Genomic DNA, 22,360 nt, shown 5'->3' with positions numbered 1-22,360 from the left:
GTTTTACAGGAGAGATGTAACATATTCTGCCATAAACCGGTACAAGAAAAGTATTATTAACCTCGACACGAGTAGATAAACTTCTGGATTCAGGTATGACCTGACGAAAATATAAAACGAGTCGTGATATAAACAAATGTTCATATTAACGTGAAGAAAATTAATTGAGAGATTAACATTACACGTGCATATTGTGAAAAAAGAGATGTTGGGCATTCACAAATGACACAGGCACCCAACGGGGAAAGGGGGATTAACAACAAAAAAAGTCTTAACTAATGATGTTTAGGACAACATAAAGTCTGCACCGAAAGTTCAGTTGATAAAATATGTCAAGCAGGACGTTGTCAGGAGTATGCAAAATATATAATAAAAGCTGCTAATTAGTAAATACAATTAATATCAATAGTTGTGTCACAGATAAGAGAAACATCTGATGTTGTTTTGATTAAGACAAAGTTGAGTAGAAACATTTTTGTTGCTTGGATTTTTCGTTTTGATTTTGTACATTGTGTATTTATTTTTTCCGTTTGTGACTATGGCCTAGGTCATATATTGAACTAATTTTTGAGTAAAAATGTGAGGTGTTTTAAATCACTTTTTTGAAGCACATTAGCTTCCAGCTAAATATAAATGAATACAAACAGTCTGCCTAGATATTGTTATCTAATAAAATATCCATATGTTGATGGTAGACACACTGTATCCCGCAATCTTGGATTGTACAATAGCATTACATAACCGGATTTATTCTTGGTTTAAAACTAAAAATCTTAAAATTATGAGACCGATTTGCAATTTATGTGTGTGTCTGTTTGTATAAAGAAAATAATTGATTGATTGAATAATCCAATATGTTTCACAAAGACCAAATACATGTATTTGTGTTTTTTGGAATACATTTTTCATGTTTTTGAAGGAGGGTACTAAAGAAAATTATTTTAGCTAACGTCATGATGTTGGTAAATGCTGAGGTGATAACGATATATGAAAATATAAAGGAACGTGAACGCCGATTAACATGATTAAGTAAGACCATATCGAGAGTTCCAATCAAAATACTTAAAATATACAATGACAAAAAAGGAATAAACAACAAAACATTACACAAATAACTGTAGGTTTAGCCCACAATTTCTAGTAAAAATCCAATGGTTTAGAGAAGAACAGCAGTTTCTAATCAACTTCTGACATCATATTTCATGCCTAGAATATAATGTTTCATGAATTAAAATTGCTGAAAAGTCACATATTACGAAGGATCGGTGCACTTAGTTTATATGTTTGGCACATTTCCACCTCAAGTACTTTAACTTTGTATTTATAGTTCACTGAGAACTGACGCAGTTTGATGTCAACGGAATCAGAACTTGTTACTATTTAAGAGTTTATCTACTAGGTCAAACCAGTTAAACTTATTATCTTTCTATTAGACTATTTTGGTTTATTAGTATAAATACTATCACCAGTTTCAACTTTTCTCTAAAGAAACATTCATTGTCTTACAAATACAATCAACATGATTTTCACAATAATCTTATGCTGCATGGTTGGTCAGGTAAGTGTTTTGTACATACTTTGTACTTATATAGATATAGGAAGATGTGGTGTGAGTACCTTTATTAATATATATATAACACTACAAAAGTCTAAAAGTCTGAAAAGACCAGTTTTTGTCTTAATTGCCATGAACTTTTACTCGACATTCTCCAAAAGTATGACTGGTGTCTTAATTTTTCTTGACAAATTCGCATTTATATTAAATTTGTATGAAATTTACTTGACATATTCTCGACATTCTGAATATGGTCTTAAAATTTCTTGACATATTCTTGACATTTGAATACTGTCTTGAAATTTCTCGACATATTCTTGACATTCTTATTTTTTCTCAGTATGGCTTGACATATTCTGAACATTTTGAATTGTGTCTTAATTTACTTGACAATTCTGAGTTTTACAAATCATGATCAATATTCCTGATATAATTTAATCTTCATTTCTTTTCATATAATATACTGTTGTTTCAAGTTACACTTCTTACAACAAAAATATAAGTTGTACATATAAAATAATTGAAAATTTGGGTAAATAAACATTTTTACAAACATGACAAATGCAAATATAGCTTTTGAATCTAAAGAATTAATAATTCAAATGTGGGCATGTTGATAAAAAATAATTTAAACGTGAATTTTTAAATAATAATTACAACTTTTGGTTCCTAAATCTTAACATATTTATTGATAGTGGATTGATTAAAACCAATCATACTGTAGACATGTTTCATTCTACATTCTACATTCTACATTCATAATATTCAATGTAATGTGGTAAATAATAATTGTACCTAAATGTGGTTTATATAAATAGCAAATTATGATGGTGTATATATATCCCAATTCTTCCAATAATTTGTATAATCATATTATACAAACCCTTCATTAAACAGAAGAAAATTTGTGTAATGTCATCTGCTGGAATATATAAAGTATTACACATGGACAGAGTGTTCCCCATAAAAATAAGGTTTTCCACACCCCATGGTACAGACAACTGTAATTTAATTTCCATCTTGGGGCTCGGTGGATAAATGGTCTAAGTTCTACTACTGTTTAAGACTAGCCAGTCAACACTGAGGTTTTGAGTTCGAAACCCGCCCGTGCGGGTGCACTCGACGTAACTTCCAATTGTCAGTTTTCCTATCGAAGGTTGGTTGTTTTCTCCGGTCACTCCGGCGTCCTCCTCCAAAAAAAAAAACAGGCCACCACGAAAGTGACGCTTTAAAACGGTTAAAACACAAACATTCAATCAAGTATTCACCACTGAATTTTAAGAAAAAAATGGCGTGTTATATAGCTTGTCAAGTATTTTCCACATTTCAGGTTTCATTTTTTATTTGTGGAGCGTAAATCTAGAAAAGCATATCGAGCATACCAATCTTATAAAGTGTTAAATTCAACCCTTCAAAACAAATATTCTAGCAGATATGTATTAGAAGTACTAGTATTTGACAATAGTGTAAGATACGAAACAGTTATAAGGAATACATATATCATAATATATATGGACCGTAAAATAAGAAAGGTTGAAAATGAACCTTAAAATCTTCTAGTACGTGTTCTTTTTCATTTCCAAAAACCAATACAAACTAATTTTATGTAGACACTATCTGGAAACTTAACAGGTATGAAGTGTTGGTACGTTTTCTCAAAAAGAGAAGACATTATTTGAGCAATTGAACATCACCAATAAAGAAGAGGAAAATAGAACGTAGTTCACACAATGATCTATTGATAAACTACGAAAACACAACTCTTGATAACAGTAAAAAATCACTTTCACTGAAAACCACAGATAAATCATTACAACAATTATCAATCAAAATGCACGAATTGTAACAATTAAACAATATTTCAGGGAGAGATAGATATAGCTGATTTGATTCGCTGCTTAAATTCAAAACTAGGATTTAATAGCAGAAGAAAATTTTAAAACTAGTTTGATACATTTAACATGTATTTCAGTATTTTGCTGCAACAACCATGAACCCAACCACAAAACATCACGCACACCACCATACTGGTACTCACCCAACGCATGCGCATCGTACTCGCCCAACAGTGGAACATTGGGTATCTGATTCGTTTGTATTTAGATATGATCCAAATACGGTAGGTACCCCCAAGGAAAACACAGTTATTTATTAATTCTATTCCATAAAAATGGATTCAGATATGATGTTATATAGAAGTGACGTTTTCGTGATGTAAGATACTGATGCATTGTTCGGGATAAAAAAATACCACAGGGGAACAATAACGCGTTAGCACAGTATAGAAACTAAAGGTAATGTTAATGGAAAATTCCCAAATCCAAGCCTTTTTAATTACTAATGTTCGCTCCTCTTGTATTTGAATTTTTGCCAGATATCGGAATCATCTGGTTTATCTCTAATAGTGCCATGAACGTTTTCGCCCAATTATCCTTTACTTTTAGTACATATATATAGTTTTAAATGTCATCTTTGAAAATCTTATTAAATCCTTGTTTATTTTGTATTGTTTTTTTCTAGAAAAAAAAGGTGCCAATATTAAATATATAAAGGTCTAGTGAGAAAAATGTCCGGCCAATATTTTAATGGCTTATATCTCGAAAACAAGCACACGGACTCTAAATATTTGTATCTGCCTTTATTACCTTCTTTATTTATATACTGTTAATTATTAACTGCCTTTTAAAAGCTTGTTATTTTGAAACAGAGAAGCGAACATTCTTTAAAAATAGCTTTGCTTATAAATATCTGATAATACTTCGCATACTTCTAATTTAAAGATTCTACAGAATCCTATTGTTTTGTTAGATTTAAACACACTTAACCTTCACGGCTAAAGATATATATACAATCATAGAATTGAATCCATGCTTATTTATAGTTTTGTAATATGTTTGCCTCGAGAACCACCAATGCATTGTCGAAACGTGCATCTGGTTCAGACGAATAGGCACTGGTTTCCATTGTATGTTATAACATTTCACTTGCATCATATGTTACAACATATATTCACTTTATGATTTTGTTTCTTTAAAATATGCATCAATTTTATTGTATTTATATATACGTTCATTATAATGGTTCTGTAGCTCAATACACCAATTGAAAAAGTATAACACGTGTATAATGAACCTTAATTTGAATTCAATACAATATTTGGGACATAATACACGAGTCTTCAAATTAAAATCTATATTTTATGTTTAGCACTTGATGCTTGCATCTCAACACCAGAAATGTTTCATCTACACAATGAATGGGCAGGAATCTACAGAAGTACACACACCACATGGTCTTCATGAACTTGAGGTATGTCATTCGAAAAAACAAAAACCATTTTGAGGTGTCAGAAGCAATTTACCATTTTGAAGGAAAATATTTCCTAACTGTTTAAGCTATTTCCACTAGTAGCACGATTTCAGTCTGAAACGGTCATTTTGGTCTGATCACATCTTGATTGACTGGATTTACCGCTAGAGGAAATCGTCGAGACATTTTAGACCGTTAAGACTGCGTTACGATCGATAGCCGAATCAGGTAAATCAGTTCGTTAAGGCATGTCCAGACGGAAAAGACTGAATCGTCTAGCGGACTGTTTAGACCCGTTAAGACAGTGTCAGACCAAAACAGACCATGGATACAAAATTACGTTCAAAATTTTCAGACCCTGTTTAGATCCGTTCAGTATATCGGTTTGATACCACGAGTTGCGCCCCTTCTACTCGATAATGCATTTAGATTAATATACATGTATTTTAATATAATTATAATTTGAAGTATATTTTGGTTAATTAAAAGATAAATAAGGATTAAATCTTCTGTTGATTCTTTATTTCTTTTCTTGTTTTGTTGAGGAACTACTAAATTATTCGTCTATATAATTGTTTATTTTTCAATAAATGTTAGTTTATATGAATAAATATATTGATAATTAAATGCAAGGACGTATGTTTATTGTATACACACCAAAATGTATGCCATCAATTTAACCTTAAAATGTGAACACCGGTGAAAATGTGTTTCGTATTTGAAGATTAAAAAGTAACGGAAAATCCTAAACGTTACCTTAAAAAGTTAAGGAAATGTGGTATGATTGCCAATGAGACAATCCATAGAAATGCAACGGAGGCAAATTAACACATGCATATTTTTGTTTTATGTATTACAGTTGCTTTAATTCGTTATCTGTTGATATATGTCATAGTTAACCGTGGAAGCTGTTGCTTTTTTATGTTTTTTTCGTGCGAGTTACTCTATTAAACTTGGAAAAAAATATTCTCAACATCCGGAAATTCAAAAAAAAAGACTTCCCGGATCCCGAAAGCTGATCATGATACTGCATTCAGTCTCTGTCGGGACCGTGTTAAAGTATCACCGTATAAAAATGTTCATTCAAACAATGTTGTATCCTTATAAAATTTATTTTCTAATTCATATAATATAAGTACTATATATGTATGGCGTTAATTTAAAAAAAAAATCTGTGTTAGTTAAAATGGTCGAGTTCAATGGCACGTGCTAGTAATCAACCGGGTCAACAGGTAACAAAATCAATGATCCATAACGTAAGAAAGAACATGCCTATTATATTTTACAATTACTCTCATCATCATTCTTAATAAAAAGGTGCCGTAGGGCTAAACGTTAATAAAGAACTAATGAATTTGTGTATACACGTATTTAAATAGTGATGTCTGACCGTCAGTTTTTAATATACATGTCTTTGTTTTTCTTATATTGAACAAAATAACGAATTTGAATCTATTATACGTTAAAGGTTCTTACAATGTCATAAATCTAAACACTAAAAGACCATGCAAAATATTTGAGCGCCGTAGGGAAAATCATTAAAAAACATGTACTGTTCGGAAGTTTGTTTACTATTCAAAAGAAACTGTTCGCTTCTCTACTTTTATAGTTTAGAGATTATTCCTTTAAATTATGTCAGTTACTTAGTATATAAAGTAGTGTGTATCATTGTATTCTATTTATTTGGCTAATTGTATAATTATAATATACATTTTGTATTTCACAACTATATATACTATAAGTTGTAGTGTGATTGATTGTTGGTTGTTTAAAGTCCAGTGGCAAATACTTCATGCATATTCAGGACCAGCTGTAAGTTTATGACATATATGGAACTCACTGGTGTAGTTTTCACGTGTTAACATGGATAAAAGAATAATCATTTTGTTAAATATCGAAACATCAGGGAGGAAAGGCGCATGGATTCCCCGCACTTATCAGTTCTTTTCTCTGTTTTGTGTTAAAAAAAATAATGGTTTCTTTTCGATTTTTTTTATATATGTTTTTATAATTTACGATAACTGTGGTGTATACCTGCTGTCAGACGAAGGAAACATATGTGCCCTCTAAAAAAAATATGGATTTTTTGCTTTCGCATTGACGTTTAACACACAACTTTAATTACTTACTGTGATATGTATGTAGAAATTCTGGAGTACTGGAAAATGAAGGATGCAAATCCAACTGACCAAGCTTTGAATTAAAATGGTCATTAAATAACCACACAAATAAAAGAACAAGTGTAAGTGTTGGAATGACATATACAATATATCACCAAGTGCATTGTCAGAGAATTATAAATGATTTTACTTTGGTAACTAGACACAATTGAAGAGAGGCAGCCCAATCTTTTCTTCTTTGTGTTACGAGTACACATAAACTGGTCTTAGTTATTTCGTGAAGCATTTCCTTTAAATGATAAAATCGCGCGTGATTATCTAACAAAAACTCACAGTGCAGTGTACTGCAATCAGGCGCGGATCCAGCCATTTTAAAAAAGGGGGTCCCAACCCAGAGTAAAAGGGGGGTCCAAGTATATGCTCTATTCAAATGCATTGATCGGCCAAAAAAAGGGGGTTCCGGGGCCTGGATCAACCGAGACAAATTATATCAAATTATAGAGCAGTCTAACGGCTCCAACTCAAAATTTGAACCACTCTATGTTGGGGGTTGGGGTTACCATTTAGTTCGAAAGCTCAAAGTATACAAGCTGTTTCACCCTTTTTATTGTGATGATTGGGAATTTTCATTAAAGGGAAACTTCGCAAAAAATTCAAAAATTGATATTATGTTCATTCTGTATAAAAATGGTCAAATGCATGAATATTAAAGTTTAATTCTGCTAGATAAGAGATCACCATCGATTTTGAATTTAGAGTATCAATTCTCTCCGGTCGGCCATTTTGTTACCTTCTCCGCTTTGCACCCAAGATATGTCTAAGGAACAAAACTACAGTAACCCGATGTAGTCGTAATTGCGTGTCGATATCTTGTCAATCGTACGGTTGTTTTATCCGACTAGTTAACTAGGTGTCAGACCACCAATTAAAAGTCCCTATCTGTTCAACCAAATTTTGCAATTTTCATAGCTTTCTTAATTTTTTATCTTAAGTTTAACCTCTTACAAACAAGGTATGTCCTGAATCGTACAGGTATCACCTTTCTTCGTGCCTATTTTCGGCATACCTTTCAAGCCATATAAGAAAGAAGAGACCTTCCGAATGGATGTACCACTAAAAATAACCCCTGGTTTTCTTGAAATCTTAAATTAGTATACTATGGAGCGCATTAATCCTCAATTTTTGATTTCAACTCATAGACAAGTAAATTTGGGCTCAAAATGGTCCTAATATATTTCTTTTTCACCAAAAGTTTCATTTCTGCAAATTTGTTGGGTAGTTTAAGTAAACAATGACATCAAATGCACTATTTTTTGTCCCGAGTAGGCCTACTTTTACATGTTCTAAATTTGAGGGAGTAATTGGTGGTCTGACACCTAACTATACAAACTATGTTGATACGGAAAATTTTCTTATCTTTTTTTTTTAGTAACCATGATCTGTTATTTTTAACAATAATGATAATATTGGAATAAGTTAAATAGTAAAAATTTCAAATCATAAATAATTGTTCCGTGAAACTTGAATTGTTTTCGGAAATCTAATTAGTTCATAATTCTTTTATGTAATAAACTTTATTCAAATAAATAAGGATCTTCGTTCCACTGATCACCTGCATGGCTAAAGGTATTACTCCCAAAGGTATTGCAGGGGGTGTGACACGTCCAGGTATTCAGGCGATTTCCTGTCGAGCTTGCAAATTCATGCATCGTTTCACGTCTTAGGGTATTGGTCAGTGTAAACGGCCTGTATCTTATAACTTTCCATTTTGAACTATTAGGTGTATAAACGGAAAAAAAGTCACAGGAAAAAAAGTCACAATATCCCTAGGAAATAAAGTCACAGGAAAAAAAGTCACAAGAAAAAAAGTCGCAGGAAAAAAAGTCACAATTTGTTTAAGTAAACTTATTTGTCAGAAATATGTTGGAATGCATGTGAAAAAGTCACTATGTACAGGTATGCAATAAATAATTAAACTGTAGTTTTCGAATGCATTGAAAAAGGGGTCCGTAGAAATACCGCAAAGGACCTCCTTAGTGCACTAAGAACAAAAATGTGCACTAAGGACCTGATGGTAGGATACAACGGCCACAAAGGACATGGTATATAGAAATATATTTTGAAAAACTTAATAATTTCAAATTTCTTAATCATGTCTTTTGTAATTAGAAAGTTATTCAATGTTTTATCGACACGTGCCTCAATCAGCTGATTGTCACCTGTGTAATCGATAGAAATTCATGTTCGCTCAACCTTGACTCGTTTATAATCCACTTATAAACTGATTAAACATGTATACGGTATTTGGTGTTTTGTGTTTGTTACTGTCGCGTTTATTTTGTATTTCTGTCTGTTTTATTTTTCACTTCTAAATAGCGTATTTATTTGATTTTTTATTTTAAATTTTGTTTGCTGGTTTTTTTTATTTTTTGTTGATCTCTAGAAAATTTTTATACGGAAATTTTAAAATTGTTAAAACATGTATATATTTGTTTACAAGCACATAAGAAAACAAATAATTCAAAATATAATAGTTTATTACATTTTTTGAAATATAACAGTTTATGACATTTTTAAAACATAACAGTCTATGACATTTAAAAAATATAACAGTTTATAACATAGTTTTTAAATAAATTTATATTGATTTACATATTTACATATATAGATACACTATGTAACAGTGAAGTAAAATCATTTGGCAAACCGCGGCATTGTTCTTGCAGCTGCACTTTGTGGTCTATGCCGTTGACCTGGCTTACGAGCTAGACGGTTCACATTTCTCTAACTCAAAATGACGATTTTCCCATTTGATGAGAAAATCATTTTGTCTGTTAAGGTCTTGTGCGCTAGTACCTTTTTGTACAGTTTATCTTTTTCTTCGGGAGGTTTTTGTGCCCCATATATAAGGAGAATTGTAGAATGTTTGAAACAATTCGGATAGTTCGTAGTTTCCTTGACCATATATTCTCGCCTTATGTCAATAAAATGAAGTTTTGTTATGTCGAATATTTTGGTCAGTAATTCTGGCAGAATCTGCGGTATCCAGTCTGTTGCAATTTTAAATCTGTGGTTCATGCTTTCACAATTGTTGTTTGTCCACAATCGATCTGGATTTGATGAGTTTTTTAACGGTCTATTGACGTGGTGAAAGAGTCTGTTTTTCAGTCTCTTTGTGTAATAATCTGTGATGATGGGGTATTTGTTGCACAGGTTTTCGGATTTCAAATTAAAATCAATAGTGTCATTTGATGTCACGATAATTGTCTTGAAACAACAAAATCTTTCCAAGAAGGGTCCCTTATACTCAATTCTTGTAATACTCCTGTATGAGCGTTAAGATCCGTGCAATGGGAAAGCCGTCAGTACCTGACCGTCGGGTGTTAACCCCGTCATACCATGCTTACTTGCAAAGGTACAAGCAAACCCGTCCTTCATTTAGTACTTGTATAATTGTACCCTGAAGAGTCGATTTGATAGTACCCTTCCCGTGGATCTAGCATAACTCCGCTTAAGGCAGGGTATGGCGAATTGAGTTTATAAATATATAAAGGTGTGTATGTTCCCGAAAAGATATTGTTCGCCACCAGCTATAACATTACATCATACAAAATACGCATATAGAGGAGAGTAACAATGAATTCATAATCTTGCTGTACTATACAACGAATTTTATATATTGATCCAAAAGTTAACTTGAAAATGAACTTCAACAATATTGTGAATATATGGGTTTCTCAAATGTCTATTACATTATAAAAGAAAATGGTCTTCATCTTCAAATGATGAAATAAAGATGAATTTAAAAAAAAGGCATTGACATCAGTAATAAAATTATTTTTCATAGTACACAGTTATGATTATTCTCTTTTTGAAAAAATAAAAAAAAACCGGTATGTTGTTTCATAAAATAGTATTTACCTCTTGAAGTCTTTATATAACACTTCTGTAATCGGGTTTTGAAGAACCCCACGGACGCCACATTTTTTATTCTCAGATATCTTTCAAGGTATAATAATAGATGTAAACTCTTGTGTTGTAAATAAGAAATGAAATCTAAAAAGCACTTTTTTTCTCAATTTGTATCTCAAAATTCGCTTCTTTAAAAAAACAAAAAAGGTTTATTTACACAAACAATTTCCTTTAAAACAAAGGCAAAGTAAACACAAAATTCAATTTTTAATATTTCTTTCATCATTTGATATTATACCACGCCAGAGACACCGTTAGGTTTGTTCAACAACTACCATTAACTAATCAATTAGTAACGATCAAAAGACAATGGTTTATTCGATAAGGTTGATTGGACATGATGATTGGGAATTTGCAATAAGCCGTTGGTCACGTGTCGAATGGCACGCGCTGATTAAAGATGATTGAAAGGTCATTTCACTTCAAAATTACAAAAGCTATTAATACCAAACTTTGAAATTATGAGTAATATACTTGTATATTCTTATATCCATGTTCTTTGTGGTCCTAACGCATTGCTTTAGTGTCCTTAGTGCAAAAACTTTCTTCTTAGTGCACTAAGAAGTCCTTTGCGGTATTTCTACGCACCGTTGAAAAAGTCATAATATATTTGTATCGGATTATTTTTTTAAAACTATAAAGGAATTATATACGTGATATATATACTAATAAAAGTGTATCTGAATAAATCATTTTCTTTTTTTCAAAATTGACTTTTTTAACTAACAGGGAAAACTGATTGTGTCCTTTTATTTAATATTGAGCACAAGTTGTATTTCATTGATATGGCTTCCTACGAAGACAAGAAATAAAAGGTCTACAAAGGGGGGAGGTGCCACAAGAAGCCACACATCAATATCAACAGTCCCTAGATATATATGTATAAAATGCTAAGCTATTATTAATTGCAATGAGTTGTTTGTTTAACACTAAATTACAGAATACTTATCTTTATAAAAATCCAAAAAACATGTGGTCAAGTTATATACTGAACTTCTAACTTTTATTAAAATTAGGGGAAATTGTTGCTGTAAAACTCACATCTCTAAGAGATATAAAACAAAAATAATTACAACAAATCCTTGAAAACATGTATCAATCTAGTACACCAGCATGAACATGTTCCATTTAAATGATTTGCAATTTATATCTAAATTTCCAAAGCTAGTCGTATAAAATGAATTAACAAATGTCTATTTCCAAACAAATATCTATTGGGAATGTTTCGCTAATATATCCATATATATGTGCGGCCTTATGACCATTTCCATTAGAAAAAAAATACAAATTGGGAATGTTTCTCCTGTTAATACATGTATGTGCAGACCCTATGACTATTTCATGCAAAAAATATATATTGTGACTTTTTTTCCTGTGACTTTTTTTCCTGTGATCTTTTTTCCTGTGACTTTTTTTTTCGTGACTTTTTTTCCGTGACTTTTTTTCCTGTCACTTTTTTTCCTACATTCGTATATATGCATCTCTATCTTGTGTGTCCGAAAGTGATATTATATATACTAGTCATTACTAAACTCATACGCTTGTTTATGAATAACATTTCTGATGTAAAGAAAATTATTTATAAAAATATAGATAATACCTAAAAATAAACAACAGATTTGATGAAATAAAAATATATATACATATTTTTTGTCAATGGTGAAGGACAGATCAGACTATACCAGAAATTTTGATTTAAAAAAAATGTACGCACTTGTCGACCATTCGTATATACGCCAGGATAAAAAGTTACGGAACTATAGCGCAAATTCAAATATATACATGTATACATTGTACATAAGAAAGAAACATACATTTTGTGTGAATTGGGGTAAAAGTTTTGTTACATGTAGTAGACTAGTCCACGTATGCCAACAGTATGTAATCATCAAATGTCGAAAGACTATTGTATACCAAAAGAAGAAGAAGAGATTTAAATACAGGTCGATATAAAACTTTCTTTGGCTCATTTATGGACATTTATATACCAATTAGATTGTTCTCGAATAAAGGAAGAAATTCGTCATCATCACAATTGTTCCGACATACATGTTATATGTACGCAACTGGACGTACACTAATAATCCCTGAGGGATGTGAATATTTTCCAGGAAAACTATAGAGTATCAAAGTTTCAAATCAATTTCGGGATTTATTTTCTTTCTTGATATTCAATGACAGCAATTTAAAGAACAAACTGCTTGTCCGCTTTATGGGTATTCTTGCCAGTTGAAACAGACTTATAACATTAAACAATAGGGAAAGATGACATTAAATTCGTTCTGTTTTTTTTATACATTGTTGGTCAAATAGCTAAAGTATTATATATAGTTGGGTCCGATATAGTTACGGTGTGAGACTATTCTGTTAAAGACATTCCCGATTATGTATAAATTTTGTTGATGGTTTTCACACTTGAAAAGCATATATGTTCGTAAATTTCGACGGGGGGATTTAGGGGGCAGGGGGTTGCCCCCTTTTTGGGAAAACATTTGGTTACTTTTATAGAATCACTGGAGCGGGCCCCCTCTTAGGCAGTTATTGGGCCCTACTTATGAAAATTTCTAAATCCGCGAGTGGATACTCAGTACCACAGAGGTCAAACAATGCACATTTGGGTAATTGTACACGACATGCATGCTACAATGCATGTTTGATGATCTTAGACCCTTTGTACATCTATGTGGGCTATTTCGGTAACTTGGCAAAAGATCCCTAAACTGGATACACGGTTAGATTCAGCATGTCAGAGAACCCCAAATATCCATAAGGACTTTTGTCTATAAATTTGAAGACCACAAACTTGAAAAAGGGACCAAAAATATGAAAATGCATGCATGGGATACATTTGTTATTGAAGGCATGACTGTAACAATATGATGAAGATAAACAAATATCTTATTCTGGGGTATCATTGGGGGGAGGGGGGGTCTGATACCTGATCCCGCTTACTGCTTTGTCAGATTCCCGTATCCCGCTTATACTATGCAGTTCTGATTTTTTGAAATTTTCCGTGTCCTGCTATACTTTATTTTTCGTTTTCACGACACAATCATTTAACTTTCACGTGTTACGCTTACAAAAACAATCGGCAATTCAGCGTCACGCTTATACCCCAACGCGACTCACTATTCTACTCTTTTCTGACTCATATTAAGCCCATTATAAATATATCAAAAAAGTGTGTTTTTATCCCTTTTTGTCCCGTTTCGTTTCGGTTTGAGCCATAGATAGATAAGATGTCGTATGTGACAATGAGACAACTCTCCATCCGAGTCACAATTTATAATAGTATATAATAAAAATAAGTCAAAATACGGTCTTCAACATGGAGTCTTGGCTGACACCGAACAGCAAGTTATAAAGGGCCCCAGTGTATAACCTTTTAAACGGGAAAACCAACGATTCAATCTATATCAAGATGTACGTAATTAGTGGTGAAGTGTCATGGAAATGGATAAAAAAAATACAAGGATATGGAAATGGATAAAAAAAAACAAGGATAAAGATCCCTATACGATTTATAAGAAATTAAATGGAATACATTTGAAATAAATGAAATTTCTATTGAATTTATTTAGAGTGTTTTAAACCCAAACTTTCCTCCATATGTTAAATTTTATCAAATCCGTCTCTTACTTTATCTATTGTTTTAGCAAGTCGGCTAAATTAAGGCTTTACAGCTAGTTTCCTAATGCATGTAAAGCAAAACTTTGGTTTACTTGCTTGCTTTGTTTGTATAATTGTTTATACAAATTTTGTTAATAAGATTGACATCTTTAAACAATATGTATCGGCATAGTTTAACCTGTATTTATATAATTATTATATTTGAATTAAATTTGGTGTTATCATAATGATTGTACAATAAAAAAAAACCAAAGCAAGCACGCTAACTAAAGTCTTGCTTTACATCATTTCATCATTTAATTTATAAGTGCACTTGAATTGTTTAGGTTTTATGTGGTTTGCAATTGAAGGATGGAAGAGTTATCATTGATATGTTCATAATTATAAATTTATAGGTAACACAATTTTGTATTTTTGAAACACTAAGGCTTTTTATCTCAGGAATAGATAACCTTACGGAGGATGAAATTGGGAAAACTTTTAGGTATGTTGGTCCTCAATTCTCTTCAACTTCGTACTTTATTTTGCCTTTTTTTAATTTTTTGATTCGAGCGCACTAGTCTAATGAGCCTTTTTTTTTTAAGACGAAACGCAAGTCTTCCGTAAATATTAAATTGCAATCCTGGTTAACATAACCATAGTGTCATTAGAGAGAAAATTCTTCGATTAAAACACACTCGGGAATAGCAAGAAAGTTCACAAAAAGAGTATTGGGAACTTTACTGATTTTTTTTATCATATATATTTCTGATAGTTTTTCCGACCTATTAACATAGGAGACCTCTTTCAGCGGCACGAGCCTGGAACATGTACATATGACAGTTTTAAGTAATAGCTATATAAATATAAAAGAGAAGATGTGGTATGATTGCGAATGAGACAACTGTCCACAAGAGACCAAAATGACACAGACATTTACAACTATATGTCACCGTACAGCCGTCAACATTGAGCAAAGCCCATACCGCAGTCAGCTATACAATGCATGTCAAAGATACTAGTATTAGAATTATTAGAATCAAAGGTTAAAGTACTTACAAAATATGTCATCTTGTAGAATGTGATTTCACAAATATATTATTTTCAAATTCGCAGTCCAAGTCAACGTTAAATCGGTTACACACATTTTTCATGTTATAAATCCATTCCAACAATATCATTTTAAACACACACTAGCTTGCCTTTTCATTAATTTGAATAATACAAATTCAGCTAAATTTTGTTTATGCCCATCAACAGAGATTTCTCACACTCATCCCAGACGTTAATAATACTCATGCACTTCAATTTTGATATTAAACAATTTATTGATACGGATGACTACGCTTTAAAAGTACGGTTACATCAGGGTGTAAAAAAATGTGAATTTGTTATTAATTGAATTCAAAGATAGATTAAACGGTAGCTTTAATAGTGAAATCAAGGATTTGTATAGTTAGACTATACAAATCCTTGGTGAAATGAACTAATTTTTTGAAGACTCGCCTAAATGTTTGTTGCATAGATGTATTTGACCCCAACACTTTTATTTAGATCATGCTGTATTAAAATTATATTTATAGAATCATTTATTTGAAAATACCGCATACATCTGCTCACCGTTTGAATATAGAAACTTGTCGATTTTATAATATTGAGAGATATCAAAAATTTTGTAATATGTGTGATAAACAAGTATTTGGAGATGAATATCATTTTATTTTAGTATGTGAAAAGTATAATGAGTTTTCGAAAGAAATTTATCAAACCATATTGTTGAAGAAAACCGTCGAATCTTAGACTTTTTAGACGATCAATGCATTTGAATAGGGGCATATAGTTCGTCCCTTTTTTGATGCTCGGTTGTGACCCCCTTTTAAAGTGGCTGGGTGCTCACCAGTATCTGTTCATTATGTAAAGCAACTTAACAATTAAAGGGGAAATTTTTATTTTTGACTGTGAAGGCACAAAATTAAATTCATTTGAAAATGTGTTATATTTGATTATACTGTGCTGCACTGTTATATAAATGGGTATACTTACTTATATGATTATTTGACTAATATAAATATATTTCACTGATGTAATTGAATATTTTTAATAATTATTTTCTGTAAGTTGTATTGCTTACGAATAAAAGATTATATTATTAATAAAATAAATATTATGACTTTCCTTTTTTCATTGGATGACCATGCAGTGGTGTTGCAACGCCAAAGAACTGATAATAGAAAGCTATCTTAATTTGATACATAGGACAATGAATCTTAACAAAAGGTTCTATAAATTCAATTGTGAAAAAAATCACAATACCGTGCATTAACTCAACAACCGTTCATCGACAAATCTTACTTGATATTCATTGAAATGATAACAAGATAACAGTTATTATAAAAGCAGGGCAGCCTTAAATTCTAATAGTTTTGTCAGTTTTACCGATGCAACGATATTTTTATATATTTTGAGTTGAAATGGCCTAGCGATAGTCTGATCACTTCGAATCATGCGGCAACACGTTTAATCTGAGCATTCGTAAAGTTTTTAAACTAAAATAAGATCTATATTAGCTATCGAAACATATGTTATATGTAAGCTATCTATTATAAATCTATGAGGAGTTTCATGAAAAATGGGGGGGGGGGGAGGGGGGGGGGTGAAGTCTAACTTTAAATATATATAAAAAAAACAACATCGAGATGTGGTACGATTGCCAAAGAGACAACTCTCTAAAAGCACGAAAAGAGATTAACTTTACTGAAACAGAAATTAACATCTATAGTCACGTACGGCCTTCAACAATTTGAAAAATTCATACGTTAAATTCCCTTTTATATTCAGTATAATTCCATAAAGTTATTATAGAAGTTATATTATGATAAAAAAAGGCTGTAAAAAATGATTGAGAGTTGACGAATATCATTATATCATGACATGTAAAGCGTTGGATGTAGCTATAGATAGACAGACATTTTATACTGGATAATTTCTGCAAATTCTATATCAAACGAATCGCTTTCACGTTCTATACTATTCTGTACTATAAACATACTTAATCATGTTTTTTAATGTTCAATCTCTGAATTGAGACAGCACTATCGGTCATCTTATATAAAAACAAATCTATTATACTCTTAAATAAGCAGCGTGTAATGAATATATTCACCCATCCCGTCCCGTGTGCAATTAGGATGAATATGAAGGATCCTGAGTGCACATTGTATGTCCTGAGTGCACTAAGGATGTGATTACCGGTGTTTAGACGTACCCCAAATAAAAATTTTGATTTTTGTTCAAAATTAGCGCTCATGCAATGCACCACCTCTTCGGAGTCCTCCATAGGGTAAAATTCCCCTGTATTAGTATTTCTGGTGTATGAAATTCATTGTGTATATTATCCGTTCCATCTACAATATACGCGGAAGTGACACGGCCGGGTATTGTAAAGCTGTTGAGGGACTTTAAATGTCAAATTCATATCCCTGGGCGAGGAAATTACCGGTTTGTGAAAACTTATATTAGTGTGTTACCTAGGTTCTGGTCTTTCACGCTGTCAGAATGAAAGGTTGGGCAACTTTTGTGGGTTATAAATGAAAAAAGAGAAGACCGTAAAAAAAATTAAGACAACAGAAAATGAGCTTTACAAACGTGTCTCTAACGATAAAAACAATGTAGATTATTTAGATCATTCGAACTTGTGTAAATAATGGATATTAAGTTGTTAAGACTAATTCATATAATTGTTTTTATTTATTGTATTTACAAATTTTATACAAACTTATGACGATTGATCATTCAGACCGTGACCTTTTGCATAGACACCTGTTTCTTGTTGAAGACTAAACATGCGCTCTTGATTCATCTATGTTTTTTGTCGTTTGGTTGCTGTCAAATTGAAATATATCCCACATCTCCTGTAGTATGTGTTCCGTTTGATTACTTTAAAATCAGTTTATAAGTATTTTTATTGAAAGCGTTATTTGCATGAGTATAGACCAATTCAATACTAATATATACTTATATATATATATGATATTATGAACCTCATTAATTTCGATCTAAACAAGATAATTATAAAGAGATCGATATTTTAAACAGTCTTAATAAATTCCAACGATCACAAATCTAATCTAAATTCGATTTCAATTATTTCGTGATTCTAATATACGTTTTTTTTTGCGAATTCCGTACACTTTCCTTTTAATTTCTAGCATTATTAAAATCGTAATTTTTGTATCCTTGCTATCCTTGCTAAATCTTTTGCTGTATATCACAGCTAGTGAATAAGTCTAAATGTCCGTACAGTGTATAGTAAGATCTATTTTCCACACATGGACATTTCATAAGTATAGAAAGTTCGCTATAGTGTTCCATCATGGTATTAGTGCAGTTTCGAGACCTTAGTGCACCACGGCGGCCAAGGTTGTTTTTAGACGCACCGTAAAGTCCCTGTCACACCATTGCAACAACGTCCTTTTATGATATCTTTTTTTAAATTGCTAGGACCATGATACTAATAGTAAAATATTTCACTTTTAAATAGTAATTGTTATGAATGATAATAGTTTATACATGATCGTATGTATGCTGTCTCAGTTTTTAAATAGTTATTTGGTATAATATGGTGTCACGTAAGTCATTTTTGGACAGGATATTGTTTGTTTCATAGTATATGTATATTCAGCACGAATATTTTTTATCGCTACCATTACATGTATAAAAAACTAAACTATGTGGACCTTATGAGATCGCACACAAGACAGCTGATTGGATAAATGTGATGAATTGTTACGCCTACATAAAACTGATATCCAATCGAATGCCAGCAGACACCTGTCAGTAAAAACAAATTGCAAGCGTTGATGGTTAGAGATTTATTTGTGTATTGCGATATATTTGAAAAATAAGTTAGATCGACACTATTCGTTTTCCCTTTTTTTTCAGCTGGATTTCAAAAACTGTTTATACACTTTTTTTATGTAACAGAAAGGTATTTGAATAAAAGCGCACCACATGTAATGGAGATTTACAAGCATTTAATATAGCGACTTGTGTTTTCGGAACGTCATATTTTCAATAATTCACAGACTTTTGCAATAATATTTAACCTTTATTCTTTAACGAACGCCTCTAAATCTGGTATGTAAGAAAGTTATAAATGGTTTTTGGATTATAGACACAATAAAAAAAATATGGAAATCAAACGCACAAGTCTGACAAAAATGAACGGGCAATGCTATGACAATAAACAGAAAACGACAAAAGACATACATAGTACTGTTATAGTTTTTCCCTGTCTTAAGTTTACAATAACTTAAATGAAATTTATATAGAAAACATGAAAAGTTAAATGATAATGCATATTATTTACAATATTAAAGAAAAGTAACATCAACAATTTAATAAATTAAACATATTTAGATAAACATATTTAGATTACGTTTTCAAGTGTTAATCCCGACATCCGTAATTTTTAAGGGTATACAAATTATCTGTAACGTCAAGTTGACACATTTTCCCCCACGGCACCAGTCTGTAATTGCATAAATATTTATTTACAATCACTTGTAAACCATTAAATATAAAGTTTTTGATGTGTATATTCAATGAATAATTATTAAATATAATTTCGGCAATCTGTTGATTTTAAACTCAATTCACCACGGTTTGCGCAGCAGTATGACTTTGAACCACTTATGTTTTTTTTTAATATAGAAAATGTTAAATAATTAAATAGGAAGAGGTATGAATTAGAATTGATTATTTTCTTTATTTAATTAAAACATGACAGACTTTCAGTTAACATAAACCGTCTTCTTTTTAATTTTAATTTTATTCTTAAAAGGGGAGCAACCCCTAATAAACACTGGGAAAGTTTTACCCGTTTTCTGTCCAAATTAATCAAATCTGAACACGACTAAACACGGTCTGACAACATCTTAACGTAATTTTGTATCCATGGTCTGTTTCGGTCTGACACTGTCGTAACGGATCTTAACAGCTCGCTAGGAGATTCAGTCTTGATAATCTTGACATGCCTTAACGGACTGATTTACCTGATGTGACTATCGATCGTAACGGAGTCTTAAACGGTCTAAAAAGTCTCGACGATTTCCTCTAGCGGTAAATCCAGTCAATCAAGATGTGATCAGACCAAAATGACCGTTTCAGACTGAAATCGTGCTACTAGTGTTCAAATTAGAATAAAATATAAAAAAAGATGCGGTATGATTGCCAATGAGACAACTCTCCACCAGAGACCAACATGACACAGAAATTAAAACTTATAGATCACCATACGGCCTTCAACAATGAGCAAAGTCCATACCGTATAGTCAATATCATGCAAAAAGTTAAATCACAAAAAACTAACCTCCGAGGAAATTCCCAGAGATAAGTCTCCAATATAGTGGCAAAATCTATAGCTCAAACACATTAAATGTATTGACAACTGTCCTATTCCTGACATGGTTCAGCCCTTTTTTATGAAGAAAATGGTGGATTGAACCTGGTTTTTTAGCTAGCTACATTGAAACCTTTCACTGGTACTGATAAAAACAGAAAATTCTGCAATAGTTTCTACATACAAATCTAGGACGTTGTGAACAATGTGAGCTTTTTTTTTTACCCTTCAAGAAGAAATCGACCAATAACATCATGATTACATTTTATAATTCGCTAGTAATTGATAACATAACAGTGATTGTGTTAGTTTTGATGTTTTTTAGGGAAAATACAAGGGGTGTGATCCCCAGTTTTTATATTGAAATAAGAAAGTCCTTTTACAAAGAAGTCATTTTACAGACGTAGAAATCAAATCTATCGTTGGACATTCAGACACTGACATTGCCTAGTCCCCGACAGTAGTTAATCTAGTTGTCAAATCATTATCCCCCTTGAAAAAGCGAAACAACTTTATCTTTTCAATGTGCCATTTACACAAGGATTCTGCTGATTATAAATTATTGATTTCAGATTTTCTTTCACAAAAAAGTGTAAAATGTGTCAGTTTAAAGAAAAAGGTTTATGTTCACGTAAAGCGACAAAATATAATAAAAACTAACTAATAAATGTTTACTTTATAATTATTTGAATAAAGACGAGCCTTGAAGGTAATAAGATCTTATCACGGGCATCCCGCGAACACCCGAAAAATATATAGTTTTGGTAGTCGAACATCTTTTTTTGTTAAATAGTTGTTATATACATACGTAGGATTGTAAATATATATCAATAGACAATATAACACTGATTCATCGAATCATCTGACGTGATGGTAACCCTGAATACTTTATTTTTATTTCAGAAATCGATCATCACTATCATAGATGCATATATATATGATACATCAAGAACATTTATTACCATGTCACAGGATGCCGTAATGGCCGCCAGTAAAACATTTGCGCATCTATGCAACAAAAATGGAACAACAACATTTAAATTGAATTAAAATATAATGAATTCATCTAAAATTAGTGTTCTATATATTGACCTGCATCTTTAGCCTACACATTAAGCTATAGTTAATCACCTAAGAGTTCTCAAAACTAAATGTTAATCACTTGTTTGCTGCCTTTACCATTGTTTACATAAACCAATTGTTTACGTTTAAATATATTGCTTTTTTTAAACGAATGTTTAAAGTATTCACGAGTAACGTATATCAACAACTTCGAATGGTAATTCCTCTAGAACATGTAGAATTTAATTTTTATATTTTTAGCCACTTGAGCTTACGATACTATCATATAATAACAAGGAAATAAGTAAATTTGACTGTATCTTAACATTACAT

General features: G+C 31.6%; 1 protein-coding gene across 1 annotated transcript; it reads left to right on the top strand.

Moving 5' to 3' along the window:
- Positions 1–1,425: 1,425 nt before the first annotated feature.
- Positions 1,426–22,015, top strand: LOC134687799 (uncharacterized). The gene is made up of 4 exons (XM_063548255.1): positions 1,426–1,558; positions 3,528–3,674; positions 4,763–4,864; positions 21,869–22,015. The coding sequence occupies exons 1-4, from the start codon at positions 1,520–1,522 to the stop codon at positions 22,013–22,015; spliced, it is 435 nt and encodes a 144-aa protein (XP_063404325.1). The 5' UTR covers positions 1,426–1,519.
- Positions 22,016–22,360: the final 345 nt, after the last annotated feature.

This window comes from Mytilus trossulus, chromosome 10, assembly GCF_036588685.1.
Source record: "Mytilus trossulus isolate FHL-02 chromosome 10, PNRI_Mtr1.1.1.hap1, whole genome shotgun sequence".
NCBI lineage: Eukaryota > Metazoa > Mollusca > Bivalvia > Mytilida > Mytilidae > Mytilus > Mytilus trossulus.
Note: the sequence above shows the minus strand (reverse complement) of the source record. Positions and strands in the feature narration are given on the sequence as shown.